The 15,933-nt window shown below is 45.4% G+C and overlaps 1 protein-coding gene across 2 annotated transcripts; it reads right to left on the minus strand.

Annotated features, from left to right (window-relative positions):
* Nucleotides 1-422: 422 nt before the first annotated feature.
* On the minus strand, nucleotides 423-15,884 carry galm (galactose mutarotase). Of its 2 annotated transcripts, XR_014602062.1 has the most exons (10): nucleotides 15,867-15,884; nucleotides 5,823-6,187; nucleotides 4,683-4,837; nucleotides 4,441-4,554; nucleotides 4,153-4,245; nucleotides 3,443-3,524; nucleotides 3,115-3,265; nucleotides 2,768-2,942; nucleotides 790-2,149; nucleotides 423-742 (listed from the first exon to the last, which is right to left on the minus strand). XR_014602062.1 is itself a non-coding variant. In XM_084075940.1 (9 exons), the coding sequence occupies exons 2-9, from the start codon at nucleotides 6,004-6,006 to the stop codon at nucleotides 2,072-2,074; spliced, it is 1,032 nt and encodes a 343-aa protein (XP_083932066.1). In that variant the 5' UTR covers nucleotides 6,007-6,187; nucleotides 15,867-15,884; the 3' UTR covers nucleotides 423-2,071. The 2 variants fall into 2 exon arrangements, 1 of the variants encoding a protein (XP_083932066.1); XM_084075940.1 differs by having other exon boundaries at nucleotides 423-2,149.
* Between the last annotated feature and the right edge of the window lie 49 nt (nucleotides 15,885-15,933).

Genomic DNA, 15,933 nt, shown 5'->3' on the forward strand with positions numbered 1-15,933 from the left:
AATAACTTCCGGGTTGGTTGCCTCTCAGAGTGCTGATCCTGGGGGTGATTTGATTCTTACTGCCACCTGCTGGTTGTGGTTAGTACAGATCCATTTAATGGTTATCCTGATTCCAGTCAACACAAGACTCACAAAACATGATACTGACTGAAATAAAGCCTCAAGCTCAACACTGCCTTGTTTGCTCTACGCAAGGTCTGCTGTAGCGTACCCTGAACCTGGGTTAGATGTTAGATACAGCTGATGTCACCTCGTCTGCACTTGACCATATATGCTCACTCGCTGGTACCTATATCCTGGTCTATGATGCCAGTCTCGCAACCATGATATCAGACAGACAGACATGATACACGCTCAAAACGCATTGCGTTTCGCATTATATATTATATATACAATCAATTAATAATCGCATTTATTTGCAGATGGACAACGTGAAAATCATTGACATTTTACAGGAGAGAGAAAGATACTTTACAGGAGAGGCCAACTGTCTATAAGAGGGTCTGTCTGTGTGCCTCGAGCTAATCTCACACCCCTGGACTGATCAGCAAGATGGGTTTTTGGACAAAATCTGTGTAACATAGGACCTGATTTAGATATGCATGTATGCACTTAATTTAGGAGAAGATAACAAGAAAATGAGTGCTGAGCACCAAATATCTTTTCATTTTTTCAAATACAATGTATTCAGAGTGTGCAGCACAATTATGCATATACAGCAGTATTACAATTTCAAAGACACCTCTTTTTTTCCTTTCATATACAGCAGTATTACAATTTCAAAGACACCTCTTTTTTTCCTTTCATATACAGCAGTATTACAATTTCAAAGACACCTATTTTTTTCCTTTCATATTACACAAACACACAGAACAATACATACCCTCCCATCGTCCTCCCTTTGGTCCTAGGGGAAGAAAAATAATACATTTCCTATAGAGGAAGTAAAAAACTAAGTACAAAAATTAAGGAAATTAATTAATTAATAATCAAGAAAGAATTGGAAAAAAGGCTAAATTGTGCTAATGAGATTAGTACATATACCTTCCATCGCAATATGCAATGGAAGGATATACACTAATATTCAAACGAACAAAAAAGGGGATACAAGAATAATTTAAGCAAAAGCATACAGATCTCAATTAAAGAAAAAAAATATATATATATACACATTCTAGTTATGGCTTATCAGTCTGAAGTATTAAAGCACTGACATTACATCCCAACTGAGCCTATGTCTCAGCGTACATTACATTTTCTCAAGTTTGTGAAAAAACATGTCCACCAGAAGAAGGAATCAGATCTACAACCTCACTCGAGTCACAACACATCCCAAGGCTTGTAGTTCTGAATAAAATACAAATGATTATTAGTTGTTTTTTTATTGTAAATAGTTATATAGCCCTGGGGGACCGTGGTCAACTTAAATGTGTACCTGTAGGGTTTAATTGGCTAATCTGGAGAGACAAAGGTCTTACCAAATTTTCAGATCTCTTTGAAAATAATATTTTAACTAGTTTTTTTTAGATGGAATGCACTGAAGTATAATTTGCCCCACTACACTACATTACTTTCTGATCAGACATTTCTGTGTAAACTCAATATCCCTCTTAGTCTTGAGAGATCAACCTTAGGATGACCTAACACTTACACCAGGTCAAAAAGGTCATAATTCAAATATTTATCCCTCTCACCTGTTTTGATATGGTCCCTTTAGTCAAGATTAGGAACAAGTGGGAAACTGAACTGGATGAAACATTCTCTGAGTGGTGCAATTGGGCAATTGATCGTGTTAATACCAATTTACTGGGCCTCATTCACTAAGCTGGTCGTACATTTCCGACAATATTTTAGTGTAACGTGTTGTGTATCTTTTGTAAGTACAATCTCATGTGCGATTCAATATGCATCCACATATAACAGACATCTTTGTTCTTTTTTGGGTGATTTGTGTAAACAATGCATGTTGAGGGGCCTCTATAGAGTGCACCTCCGAAAGAGCTTCCCCTATGGACTTCTGCCCATAGGGGATGCAACAAACACTAAAAGTTGCACGTCTGTCCTCCAGAGGTCAGATGGTAGTGAAGGTGTAATGTGTGACTTGGCGATATTCTTCACCTGGACGCAGAAGAGAGTCCGGGAATGAACCCTAAACAAATCACACAGAGAGAACAGACAAATTATGAAAGGTCATGGTCTTGTTCTTGGTTGCCTGTCATACACTGATGTACATTCTGATGTCACTGGCTATGAAAACCACTTGGCTGGAGGACAACTACAGGCATAACTTTAACAGTATGTGGCTGAGGGCCACAAATGTGAAGTAACCTGACATATTTGAGGGCCACAAATGTGAAGTACATATTTGAATGGTCAGGTCAATGGTGATTCTCTGCAGCTACATACGTCTCCGCTGGCTGTGCGAGACTAGCTCTGAGGACGAATGTAAAGCTAGAGCAAAGCATTCTGGGTATTGTAGTATGCATTGTTTGGTCCAGGGAAAGTTCCTGCAGTGATACTGATCGATAACAGAAGATGGTTCTTTTTTTGAATGCTCTTCATCTCATTTAATGCCTCTTGTTCTTTTTTTCCTTTTTTAAACAGTGGGAGGGACGACGCAAGTAAAAGACGCAGGTGTAGAAAACAAGGATTTTAATCAAGGACCTGAGACGCACCCATGGAAAACATGTAAACTCCACACACAGAACATGCCATACCACAATGTGTTTCTGCTGTGTTGTGGTTTGTTTGTTTGTTGGTACTGTACCTGGTTCACAGCATCAGGCCAGTTCTGAGTCTCCAGACAGAAGGAGCTATGCTTCATGTAACTGGTTCCACCCTTTCCAGTCAGAGAGCCATCCAGGAAATTTGCAGTGTAGAACTGGATTCCTGGTTGGCTTGTTGAAACCTCCAGGACCCGCCCACTGGCTGGGTGACAGACCCTGTTAAGAGAAAGGGGAGAAGAAAGGTAGAAGGGAGATTTCTTATTATACTGCAGCCTACTACAGCAAATATAATCATTTCCATAATCCATTTCCCATTTGATGTACTCTGCTGTGCTATGTTTCAGTGTGTATATTCAAAGTTTTGCCCATATTCACTGATGCATCTCACCTGGCTGCAGGTCTCTCTTTCCAGGGGTCCCCAGGTGAAGCCAAACAGAAGTTGTGGTCAAATCCTGGTCCTGAAACTTCCTTCAGACGAGAGCAAATCAAACCAGGCTTTCTGAGGTCAAATGGCGTGCCTTCCACTTCTCTGACCTCTCCTGTAAAGAGGGAGCGGCTTCATGAATGAAAGGCTTTGTAACAGCAATAATTCAAGCATTGAATGAAATGATTACACATGAAATCAAGTAGATCTGTTTTACCACTGTAAAAAGTTTTTTTTATATACTATTCATTATTTGTGTGCGTGCGCCTTGGTCAAGTGAACACATTTATACCAGTAGGAATTGATGTCTCGTTCACGGGCAGGTAAGACTGGGCGTTGATGGACACTTCATGGTCATAGATATTAGATGCACCCTGCGCGCGCACACACACACACACACACACACACACACACACACACACACACACACACACACACACACGTTACTATAGTCAACTAAAACTAACAAAATAGTGTATAGGAAATGACTAGTTTTTAGCTTAGTTTTAGTCTTTGTAAATCTTCTCTGGGAATACCTTGAATTATAGGAGCTGAAAAAGTTTGCTTTGAACAAGTATCTTTCTCTTCTTCAACGGTGGCTGAGGCATTGTTGCGCGCAGACAGGACTCTGGCAGCAGTGGCCACTGAAGTCAAAATGCTGAGCCTATGCGTGTATGTGCGTGCATATCCGTATCGTACCTGTGCGTGAAAAAAATACTGACACGCGTGAAGCGACCAGTGCACCCTTGCTTATAAGGGAGCCGAGGCCACTATCAATGGGGGTAATCTAACTGTGACTGGCTGGAAATATTGTAGCAAATGTGCATGGCTCGCACATGCCTTGATCCTCAAATTATTGCCTGGGAAGCCCTTGAAAACAATATGATTTGTCTAAAGAGGTTTACCCTTTCAAATGTCAATGCCTGGGTTCCGGTTGAAGAGCTGTCACATGACCGAGTATAACTATTTAGCAAAGACAGTTCAGTAGACAAGTACTCTTACCTGTCCAGCCAGGTTGAAGTAGGAATGGTTGGTTAGGTTGATGGGGGTGGTTCTGGTGGAGCGGGCCTGATACAGGGCTGTGAGGGTTTCCCCCTGCAAGAAACCACAGTGAGCTGATGAATGTCAAAGTGACAAAAAAAAAGATTGATTTCATTTTGATGGAGACTACTGTGCACCTGGGAACCTTTGATGTATGTATTAGTGCTGAAGATTAGATATATCATATTACTGTATCTTTCTTGACAGTCAGTTACTGCATTTTAAGTGAAATGTGTTGTTCTAATGTACCTGTAAACTGTAGGTCACAGAGACTTGGAGATCTCCAGGATAGCCCTGATCTCCATCTGGGCTCGTGTGACTCAAACGTACGCCTCCTTCCACGATCTCAGACAGCCAGATAGCCTGACCAGAGAGACAGACAATACAGTTAACAGGTGTAGCAGGGCATAGCGATACAAACATGAAATTAATTAGAATAGAAACTTGCCTCTTGTATGCAGAGTGTGTGCATACTGCAGTGCATACAGTACCTTATTGAAGCCTCTGAGACCACCATGCAGTGCATTTGGTCCATTATTAATATCCAGCTGGTACTGTGTTCCTTCCACTGTGAACTTGCCCCCAGCAATCCTGTTGGCCACCCGACCCACCAGCGCACCAAAATAACGCGGGTTCGACAAATAATCTGCAATCACAGGCCACATTATTTTATTTTTATTTCATTTTGATAAGATATATAGAGAGAGGAAGCTACAGGCTGATAGTGGGAACAACATGCAACATTTGTCTCTCCTTGAATTGAACCAGGGGCATTGCAATTATGTGGTTGTTGATGCACAATCCGGTCTGACAACAGTGCAATTTTTACTCAAGTTATTACTCTGTTCTATACTCTGAGACGTATGACACTTTTAGTCTATCCCACGGAATGAAAACAAATAGAGTAGGTTCCTTTCTCTGTTTTACCTTCTCAGTACTGACATAAAAAAGCAGTAACAGTGATGAAAATATGAACAGCATTTTTCACCTTTCTGACAGATTGTGCATAAAGATAACAGAAAATTATTCACCGAAATTAACCTAGCTGATCAGTCATAGTTTACAACCAATGTTGGCCCATAAGCGTGTTGATATATCATGTTTAAGTCATGTTGCCAGTGTGACTGTAATTTGCCAAGTACAACCTTTGCCAAGATTGTGTGCCTCTGTCTTGCAGGGTGCTGATTGGAGAGGTAATCAGGGGAAGGGGAGACAACTAGGAGACACCTCGTCACTGGTCTCCCCACTGAGCATAAAACACCTGCCCTTAACCATCTGCACTTTCCTAAATCCTCGCTGGGTCACAGGCGTGGCCACAGAAGAACACTTGTATTTAGTTAGTCTTAGTTAATTTAGGAAGCATGTTTCTCTGCCACTGTTACCTATTTATTTTTACTTTATATGTTCACCCTTTGTTAATAAAAATCATCACTTTTTTTTGCCTACCCTCTTGTATGTTTCCCCCTTTTTCTTGTGGCCCTCAAACAGGGGCCATAACACCAGCTATCATCGCAGACCTTTTAACTCACCATTACCTAGGCATACTGCACTTAATTGCCATCAGGGTCAATTATTACTTGTAAAGTATGTTCAAACAGTACAGTTACAGTCTTCCTGTACATGTAGCCTACCTTCCAGATTATCATAGCCGTTGACCAGGTCATCCATCTGTCCATTCCTGCCCTTGCTCTTGATGGACTTGATGATGCAGCCTAGGTTAAGGATCTCCACCTCGAGGTGATCTGATGTTAAGGTGAACGTCTCCACCGTACCAGCACCAGCAATCACCAGGGATTCAGACTTAATAACTGTCATTTCAATTTATATCGATTTAACTCTAAAACTAAACCTCTTCCAACCTCTTCTCGCACACTGTGTATGTGTTTAGATAATTAGTGGCACTGGCTCCCAATTAGTAGTCTAAGCTTAAAGTTTCGTTCCAAATGAATGAAAGTAAAACTCTTGAACTTTAGAGACAAGATCACATGACTTCCAGCTGTGTTCCGTCAGCAGAAATAACGGAGCAGAAATAAGACTTCCGGTTGACGATCCCTTCAGAATAAGAGTACCCTCTAGAGTAAAAAGAAACCATTGAAAACCATTGAAAAACGGTTCATTTGCACATTAAAACTATAAATTAAGCATTTAAACGAAGCTATACAACACATATTATGTTTCTGTGTAACAAAAACGTTTTTTAAAAGATAAAAAATGTATCTAAATGGATAAATGTTGTTCAATGGAGTGCATAGCCTATAGAAATTGGACACTGGACCGGAGACGGACACGTGTGCCAACACTTGTGACATACTGACGCGTTCGGGGAGACCCCCTCTACAACGCCAAACTCTCCGCTAAGCGGCACAGGTGTAAAAAAAAGTGTGGCGGACCGTCCAGTGAGGTCAGAGGTCAGAAAAGTGCCGTTTTCAGTACATAGCCTATACCAATTGGACACTGGACCGGCAACGGACACGTGTGCCAACACTTGTGACATACTGACGCGTTCGGGGAGACCCCCTCTACAACGCCAAACTCTCCGCTAAGCGGCACAGGTGTAAAAAAAAGTGTGGCGGACCGTCCAGTGAGGTCAGAGGTCAGAAAAGTGCCGTTTTCAGTACATAGCCTATACCAATTGGACACTGGACCGGAGACGGACATGTGTGCCAACACTTGTGACATACTCACGCGTTCGGGGAGACCCCCTCTACAACGCCACACTCTCCGCTAAGCGGCACAGGTGTAAAAAAAAAGTGTGGCGGACCGTCCAGTGAGGTCAGAGGTCAGAAAAGTGCCGTTTACAGTACATAGCCTATACAAATTGGACACTGGACCGGAGACGGACACGTGTGCCAACACTTGTGACATACTCACGCGTTCGGGGAGACCCCCTCTACAACGCCACACTCTCCGCTAAGCGGCACAGGTGTAAAAAAAAGTGTGGCGGACCGTCCAGTGAGGTCAGAGGTCAGAAAAGTGCCGTTTACAGTGCGTAGCCTATACAAATTGGACACTGGACCGGAGACGGACACGTGTGCCAACACTTGTGACATACTGACGCGTTCGGGGAGACCCCCTCTACAACGCCAAACTCTCCGCTAAGCGGCACAGGTGTAAAAAAAAGTGTGGCGGACCGTCCAGTGAGGTCAGAGGTCAGAAAAGTGCCGTTTTCAGTACATAGCCTATACCAATTGGACACTGGACCGGCAACGGACACGTGTGCCAACACTTGTGACATACTGACGCGTTCGGGGAGACCCCCTCTACAACGCCAAACTCTCCGCTAAGCGGCACAGGTGTAAAAAAAAGTGTGGCGGACCGTCCAGTGAGGTCAGAGGTCAGAAAAGTGCCGTTTTCAGTACATAGCCTATACCAATTGGACACTGGACCGGAGACGGACATGTGTGCCAACACTTGTGACATACTCACGCGTTCGGGGAGACCCCCTCTACAACGCCACACTCTCCGCTAAGCGGCACAGGTGTAAAAAAAAAGTGTGGCGGACCGTCCAGTGAGGTCAGAGGTCAGAAAAGTGCCGTTTACAGTACATAGCCTATACAAATTGGACACTGGACCGGAGACGGACACGTGTGCCAACACTTGTGACATACTCACGCGTTCGGGGAGACCCCCTCTACAACGCCACACTCTCCGCTAAGCGGCACAGGTGTAAAAAAAAGTGTGGCGGACCGTCCAGTGAGGTCAGAGGTCAGAAAAGTGCCGTTTACAGTGCGTAGCCTATACCAATTGGACACTGGACCGGAGACGGACACGTGTGCCAACACTTGTGACATACTCACGCGTTCGGGGAGACCCCCTCTACAACGCCACACTCTCCGCTAAGCGGCACAGGTGTAAAAAAAAGTGTGGCGGACCGTCCAGTGAGGTCAGAGGTCAGAAAAGTGCCGTTTACAGTGCGTAGCCTATACCAATTGGACACTGGACCGGAGACGGACACGTGTGCCAACACTTGTGACATACTCACGCGTTCGGGGAGACCCCCTCTACAACGCCACACTCTCCGCTAAGCGGCACAGGTGTAAAAAAAAGTGTGGCGGACCGTCCAGTGAGGTCAGAGGTCAGAAAAGTGCCGTTTACAGTGCATAGCCTATACCAATTGGACACTGGACCGGAGACGGACACGTGTGCCAACACTTGTGACATACTCACGCGTTCGGGGAGACCCCCTCTACAACGCCAAACTCTCCGCTAAGCGGCACAGGTGTAAAAAAAAGTGTGGCGGACCGTCCAGTGAGGTCAGAGGTCAGAAAAGTGCCGTTTTCAGTGCGTAGCCTATACCAATTGGACACTGGACCGGAGACGGACACGTGTGCCAACACTTGTGACATACTCACGCGTTCGGGGAGACCCCCTCTACACTGCCACACTCTCCGCTAAGCGGCACAGGTGTAAAAAAAAGTGTGGCGGACCGTCCAGTGAGGTCAGAGGTCAGAAAAGTGCCGTTTTCAGTGCGTAGCCTATACCAATTGGACACTGGACCGGAGACGGACACGTGTGCCAACACTTGTGACATACTCACGCGTTCGGGGAGACCCCCTCTACACTGCCACACTCTCCGCTAAGCGGCACAGGTGTAAAAAAAAGTGTGGCGGACCGTCCAGTGAGGTCAGAGGTCAGAAAAGTGCCGTTTTCAGTGCGTAGCCTATACCAATTGGACACTGGACCGGAGACGGACACGTGTGCCAACACTTGTGACATACTCACGCGTTCGGGGAGACCCCCTCTACAACGCCACACTCTCCGCTAAGCGGCACAGGTGTAAAAAAAAGTGTGGCGGACCGTCCAGTGAGGTCAGAGGTCAGAAAAGTGCCGTTTACAGTGCATAGCCTATACCAATTGGACACTGGACCGGAGACGGACACGTGTGCCAACACTTGTGACATACTCACGCGTTCGGGGAGACCCCCTCTACACTGCCACACTCTCCGCTAAGCGGGAGAGGTGTAAAAAAAAAGTGTGGCGGGCCGTCCAGTGAGGTCAGAGGTCAGAAAAGTGCCCTTTTCTGCCATTTTCAGACAATAGTGGACACTGGACCGGAGACAGCTGCCGATGGCAGCACTTGTGACATACACACGCGTTCGGGGAGACCCCCTCTACACTGCCATACTCTCCGCTAAGCGGGAGAGGTGTAAAAAAAAGTGTGCCGGGCCGTCCAGTGAGGTCAGAGGTCAGAAAAGTGCAAATAAGTGTCAATTGGTCACCTGGTAGTACCAGGTGACACTTTGCCGACTGGGACTGTACGTGTGGGACTGGGACTATTTTAAAATAGTTAAAATAGGCGATATACAAGCTCACAATGCGATTTACAATTTAGGCATTTAGGCATTTAGCAGACGCTCTTAATTGCATAAGCCTGCAAGCCTGCAATGCGTTGCTATCTTCTATTTTTGCACATTTGGCACTGCTGCTACAGATTATTATACATGTTTTAAGAGGTTTATCAATTATCATACATGCCATTCCATCTGTACTTTCATTTTTTTCCTGTTATCTATAACTAGAGTTTCGGGGGGCTACGCCCCCCTCAACCCCAGCCGCGCACGGGGCCCAGCGTGGCCGTGTGTATATTGGGGGACCCAAATCGCCGGAGTGAAACTGTGGAAAAGTTTTTTTGAAAAAGGAAAAAATTTGAAGAAATAATATTTGTTATGTTTCAGGGGGTCCACAGGGGGTCCGCGGACCCCCTGATGGTCCACTGACCCCCTGTGGAGTGTTGGGACGCGCGGGGACACCCCTGGAACATTGCGGACCATTTCGGTGTTTTTTTTTGTTTCATGAAGGTGCTTGCTTGTTTCTGGCGCAGGCGGTGCAAACCTGGCAACCCAGCGCATGCTGCCGCACGTTTAAGTGGCGTAGCGTCATGAGGGTCAGTGGGGCCGTGGCTCGGTCAGTGAAGACCCTGTAGTGCGGATGATATGTGGCATAGAGGGGCAGATTGTAAATCCACAGAGGAAACATCCGTGGGCTACCATTGGTTCAGCGATGTGTGCGGTCGCCCTGCGGCCCCTCCTCCTCCACCAATGTGCAGTATTGAGAGCCCTGACGTCACAACAATTGGAGCGATGGGCACTGCACTGTGGTTGGTTAGGGTACACCTAGGGCCCAGGTAGAACCCAGTTAAAGCCTGCATGGGCAAACCCAGTTAGGACCCGCCTTGGTCCTACATAAACATGGCTAGTTGGGGCCCACCTAAGGGCCAGGTAGAAGCTACTTATAGCCTGCATGGGCATCGCAGTTGGGACTGAAGTGGATGCCGCTGACATTGCTGACATGGGGTCCATATGGTTGAGCCCACCTTGAAACCATATGGGAACTACGCTGGCATGCTGGCTGTAATGCAAACGCTGCATCATACCTGCAGTGTGTAGTTTGATGTTGTGTGTGTAGCAGATATACCTGCAGTGTGTAGATCAATGTCCATAGGAAAGTCAATGGCCAGCAGTTTTTTTTTTCCCCAGCAGAGTTTCTAGTGTCTCTGTGTCTCTCTGGAAGAGGTTGCACATGAACTCTGCAGCCGCACTGAGGCGCTCCAACACAAACACTCTGACATTAAGCTGCTTCACACAACAAACATCAGCACCACGCTGCTGTTTGTCCAAAAGACACAATATCTCCTCTCCCACCGACGTCATGTGTTCATTTATCGACAGCCGTACAGACTCCTTTTGACACATTTTACGTCGTTTATCCAGCTCTCACTGACTCTCCACATCGGGCTGTTATTTTGCTGCGATCAAGTCAACGATGTGAGAGATTAGCTATCACAGACGGACGGACAGGGGGTGAAACATAGTCGTGCGCCATGCCTTTCGGCCTGGCGGAGACAATAAAAAACCGAAAGTAAAGGAAATGGCCATTTCTGCAACAGAAGTAGTCAATAAACTATGCTATGAAAACATGGGCCACATTGGCAAAGAATGTAAGAAAGAGGCAATCATGTAGAAAATAGCCGATGTCCAAGCTTACAAAGCCTGTCAAGGTGAGGCGTTTGGAGCTTGTAGATCGGCTATTTTCACAATATTTACTTGTGGAACGGAGTCAAACAGAATGGGGGGGTCCCAGATCAAGTACGTGTATTTGGGGGGGGGGGGGGGCGGCGTGAAAGGGTTGATAAACACTGCTGTAATCGGAGCGAAATTATCTGAAATTACTACATGACCATAATGCAGCCTAACATGCGTTGCAGGGGGCGGTCCTGCCATTACGTTAGTTACTGTAGTTGCTGTGGAGCTACATAGTTCTCCAGAAGACACACACAAACATACAGCATCTACAATGGACGAACTGAGCAGCAATATAGACATTCACCACACGAACGTGCATTGTTGACAAAGTGATTGCACAGCCGCTGCAGGCATGACAACCAGGTTAGCGTTAGCGACATGGCAGCTATCACAGCGCCCTGTCCGTCGTGCTGCAACTGCCTGTGATGGCTACAGCAGTAACAGCAAGCTGTCTGCGATGCCATTGTCTGGAGACTGGTCTTAGCGTGACACGACCAATGAGAGTGAGCGCTGTAGTTGTTGCTAAGATACGGTGGCGTCTGTGGCCCATAGCTTGTAGATCTCTCACACATGATTGGCGTAGGCTGCGTTGCCAGGTCTGACTTTGTGTGTAAGCAATGGTCGGCTTATTTTTGCGCGCCTTTGGGCTCGTTTGCATTGTGCGCACGGCAGCGCTTGTTTAGCGTACGTCAGCGCGACGTGGCAACGGACGTGGCAACGTGAAAGGTGATTGGCTGGTGAAAAGAAACACCCGACGTTACACCAGAAATGGTGCCTGGAGAAAATGGTGACCAAAAAAAAAGTTTGGAAAAAAAGGAAAAAAACCCCGCAGCGGCTGCGTGCTGTTGTGGTGATGAGGTCGTGCGCACGGTAAACGGTACGAAGCTGCCTCCCCTTCCGTTTTGTCCGACATTTGGTGAGTATAATTAATTATGTTGCACGGTGGAAAAGGTGGAGTGAGCAGTGAGATGTCCCCTACGCGAGGCGTAAATTAAGCGCGGCGGCCGTGGCGAGTCAGTTGGCGACATGTGGTCTGGCGGTGCGTTGTTTAGTCGATCACAGAGCTGTGGGGTGTGGACACCGAGGGTGCGGAAGTTGGTCGCCATTTATATAGTTAGATTTTAAAAAGACATTGGTTGTGTTAGCACAGTCTCTGTAGAAACAGCTCCCATTTCATTGCTTGTACCTGTATTGAGTAAGTGACAAATAAATCCCTCTTGATTCTTGTTCAGATTAGTTCCAGAGTTCTCTTTGAAAATGTCACACATTTTGAAATGGCTCCACATCCATTACCTGATAGAAGAGAGTTGCAGATTTTCATGGAACTTGGTAGAAATGATCTCTGGGCTGCCCTATAAAAATGGCTCAAGGTCACAATCATAGTCACAGTCAATGTTACATCAGTCATATCTCAGGAACGGAGAGAGACACAGAACGAGATGTTGGTGTGTGCCTTTATTAATGGTATTGAAATGTTTTACTGATGTCAAACTGGGAAACTGAAATAGAAGCAAGGCTTGTCCATAGCCATGTCTGTTTTGTGGGAGTATCCACACATATCAATCAATAACTGGTCAACGCAACAGTACTGTATACACAGAAGATGCTTTAAAACTTCCTGATTATATTCTGTGGCACTTCCTGGGACTTGCATCCTCTTCCAAAAAGCCAATGAGTAGGTTTGATTTATTATGGAGTCACAAGGAGGTGACATCAATAGAACTTTTTAAAAGGTATTTTATTTAATTTGATACGTGAAGTCACAGCAGTAGATTCACTAGATTGGCTAATTTCAGCATGCAACCAAGTGTAAAATGTAGCATTACGACGCCATCAAGGCCCGCCAAAATACATTTTTGACGACAAAATCAACTGTAGATTTAGTCGACTAAAATCGTATTATATTTAGTCGACTAAAACTACACTAAAACAAACATTTAAGGTGAATAAAATATGACTAAAACTAAATTAAATGTTATTCAAAAGACTATGACTAAAACTAAATAAAAATTAACACTGCGTCACAGTGACATGACAACAACAGGTAACCTCAGTCTGTGATATTAATCTACAATTTTTTGTGTTAAATTGTGATTGTAGCCTGAATGATCAGCGGTCAATTGTAAGCAAGAACAGATTGTTATAATTGTAAGTAAGTAATAGTAAGTGCCACGGCAAATAGCTGTCTCATGTCCAGCGTCCAATTTGTGGAGTCTATGCACTGAAAATGGCTGTTTTCTGACCCCTGACCTCACTGGACGGCCCGCCGCTTTTCCAAATACACCTGTCTGGCTTAGCGGAGAGTGTGGCGTTGTAGAGGGGGTCTCCCCGAACGCGTGTGTATGTCACAAGTGCTGGCACACGTGTCCGTCTCCGGTCCAGTGTCCAATTTGTATAGGCTATGTACTGTAAACGGCACCTTTCTGACCTCTGACCTCACTGGACGGTCCGCCACACTTTTTTTTACACCTGTGCCGCTTAGCGGAGAGTGTGGCGTTGTAGAGGGGGTCTCCCCGAACGCGTGAGTATGTCACAAGTGTTGGCACACATGTCCGTCTCCGGTCCAGTGTCCAATTTGTATAGGCTATGTACTGTAAACGGCACCTTTCTGACCTCTGACCTCACTGGACGGTCCGCCACACTTTTTTTTACACCTGTGCCGCTTAGCGGAGAGTGTGGCGTTGTAGAGGGGGTCTCCCCGAACGCGTGAGTATGTCACAAGTGTTGGCACACGTGTCCGTCTCCGGTCCAGTGTCCAATTGGTATAGGCTACGCACTGAAAACGGCACTTTTCTGACCTCTGACCTCACTGGACGGTCCGCCACACTTTTTTTTACACCTGTGCCGCTTAGCGGAGAGTGTGGCGTTGTAGAGGGGGTCTCCCCGAACGCGTGAGTATGTCACAAGTGTTGGCACACGTGTCCGTCTCCGGTCCAGTGTCCAATTGGTATAGGCTACGCACTGAAAACGGCACTTTTCTGACCTCTGACCTCACTGGACGGTCCGCCACACTTTTTTTTACACCTGTGCCGCTTAGCGGAGAGTGTGGCGTTGTAGAGGGGGTCTCCCCGAACGCGTGAGTATGTCACAAGTGTTGGCACACATGTCCGTCTCCGGTCCAGTGTCCAATTTGTATAGGCTATGTACTGTAAACGGCACTTTTCTGACCTCTGACCTCACTGGACGGTCCGCCACACTTTTTTTTACACCTGTGCCGCTTAGCGGAGAGTGTGGCGTTGTAGAGGGGGTCTCCCCGAACGCGTGAGTATGTCACAAGTGTTGGCACACGTGTCCGTCTCCGGTCCAGTGTCCAATTGGTATAGGCTACGCACTGAAAACGGCACTTTTCTGACCTCTGACCTCACTGGACGGCCCGCCACACTTTTTTTTACACCTCTCCCGCTTAGCGGAGAGTGTGGCGTTGTAGAGGGGGTCTCCCTGAACGCGTGCGTATGTCACACGTGCCCCCGCAAATAGCTATCTCGTGTCCAGCGCCCAATTTGTGAAGTCTATATGCACTGAAAATTGACCTTTTCTGATCCCTGACCTCACTGGACGGCCCGCCACTTTTCCAAATACACCTCTTCCGCTTAGCGCCGAGTGTGGCGTTGTAGAGGGGGTCTCCCTGAACGTGTGCGTATGTCAAAAGTGCTAGCGCCAACAGCCGTCTCCTGTCCAGTGTCCAGTATTGTCTGAAAATGGCACTTTTCTTACCTCAGGCCGCACTGGGCGGCCCGCCACTTTCCTTTTTTTACAAATTATCTCTCAAATGTTCACCAGCATTCTGTACTGGTCTGTATCCATTTTCTATCAAGTTTATGGGCGCTCAGTTATGGAGAAGTACACACACACACACACACACACACACACACACACACACACACACACACACACACACACACACACACACACACACACACACACACACACAAACTACAAATTTACTAATATTTCTGTCCTCTATCTTTTTTATGCTGTGTTTCCATGTTGTATATATGTTGTTAAATAATATACATTTTTAATGATTTTTTTCTGATTACATTTGTATTTGTATTGTATTTTAGTTTTTAAATAGGTGAGATCAACTTTATAAACCCCAAATTCTTCTTTTTTTTTATCTCACCTGCACTATCTACTATTATTATTTGTAGCATATTTTGTGGTCTCTTTTATCATTGTTTATTTGCTTCTGCAATAAACAATATTATTTCATCATCATTTTCCAAGAGTGACCTGGCCTAGAGTCAGCATTATTACAACAATGGACAAACAATACAAAAACAATACATATATATATAACACACACAAATCAATATCCAGTTAAAGTGCAAAACAGTGCTAAGTGCACATTTAATGGGGGTCAATAGCCAATTTCAAACTGGAACAACCATTTAAAAAGACATACTGTACATCATAAATGTATTCTTTAAATACAATTGTGTCTTTTTTTTTTAAACTTGCCACTTAGAAGTGTTTTAGTATGAGCCATTTAAAAGGCATATATCATAAATGTATTTTTAAATTAGATTTGTGTCTTTTAAAAAACATAAAAAATTCACGATCTTATTTTGAAGGCAACCGGAACCCTTATTTCCGCTAGGTCGAAAACCGGAAGTCCAATTTCTGCTGACGGAACGGAGCTATGACTTCCACAGTGAGCTACGGACTTCCAGGATCAAGTACTAAACCAGTGTTGCCAGGTGTGATTATTATAAGCGAC

Source organism: Gymnoscopelus microlampas (genome assembly GCF_963454915.1).
Source record: "Gymnoscopelus microlampas genome assembly, chromosome: 13".
NCBI classification, from domain to species: domain Eukaryota; kingdom Metazoa; phylum Chordata; class Actinopteri; order Myctophiformes; family Myctophidae; genus Gymnoscopelus; species Gymnoscopelus microlampas.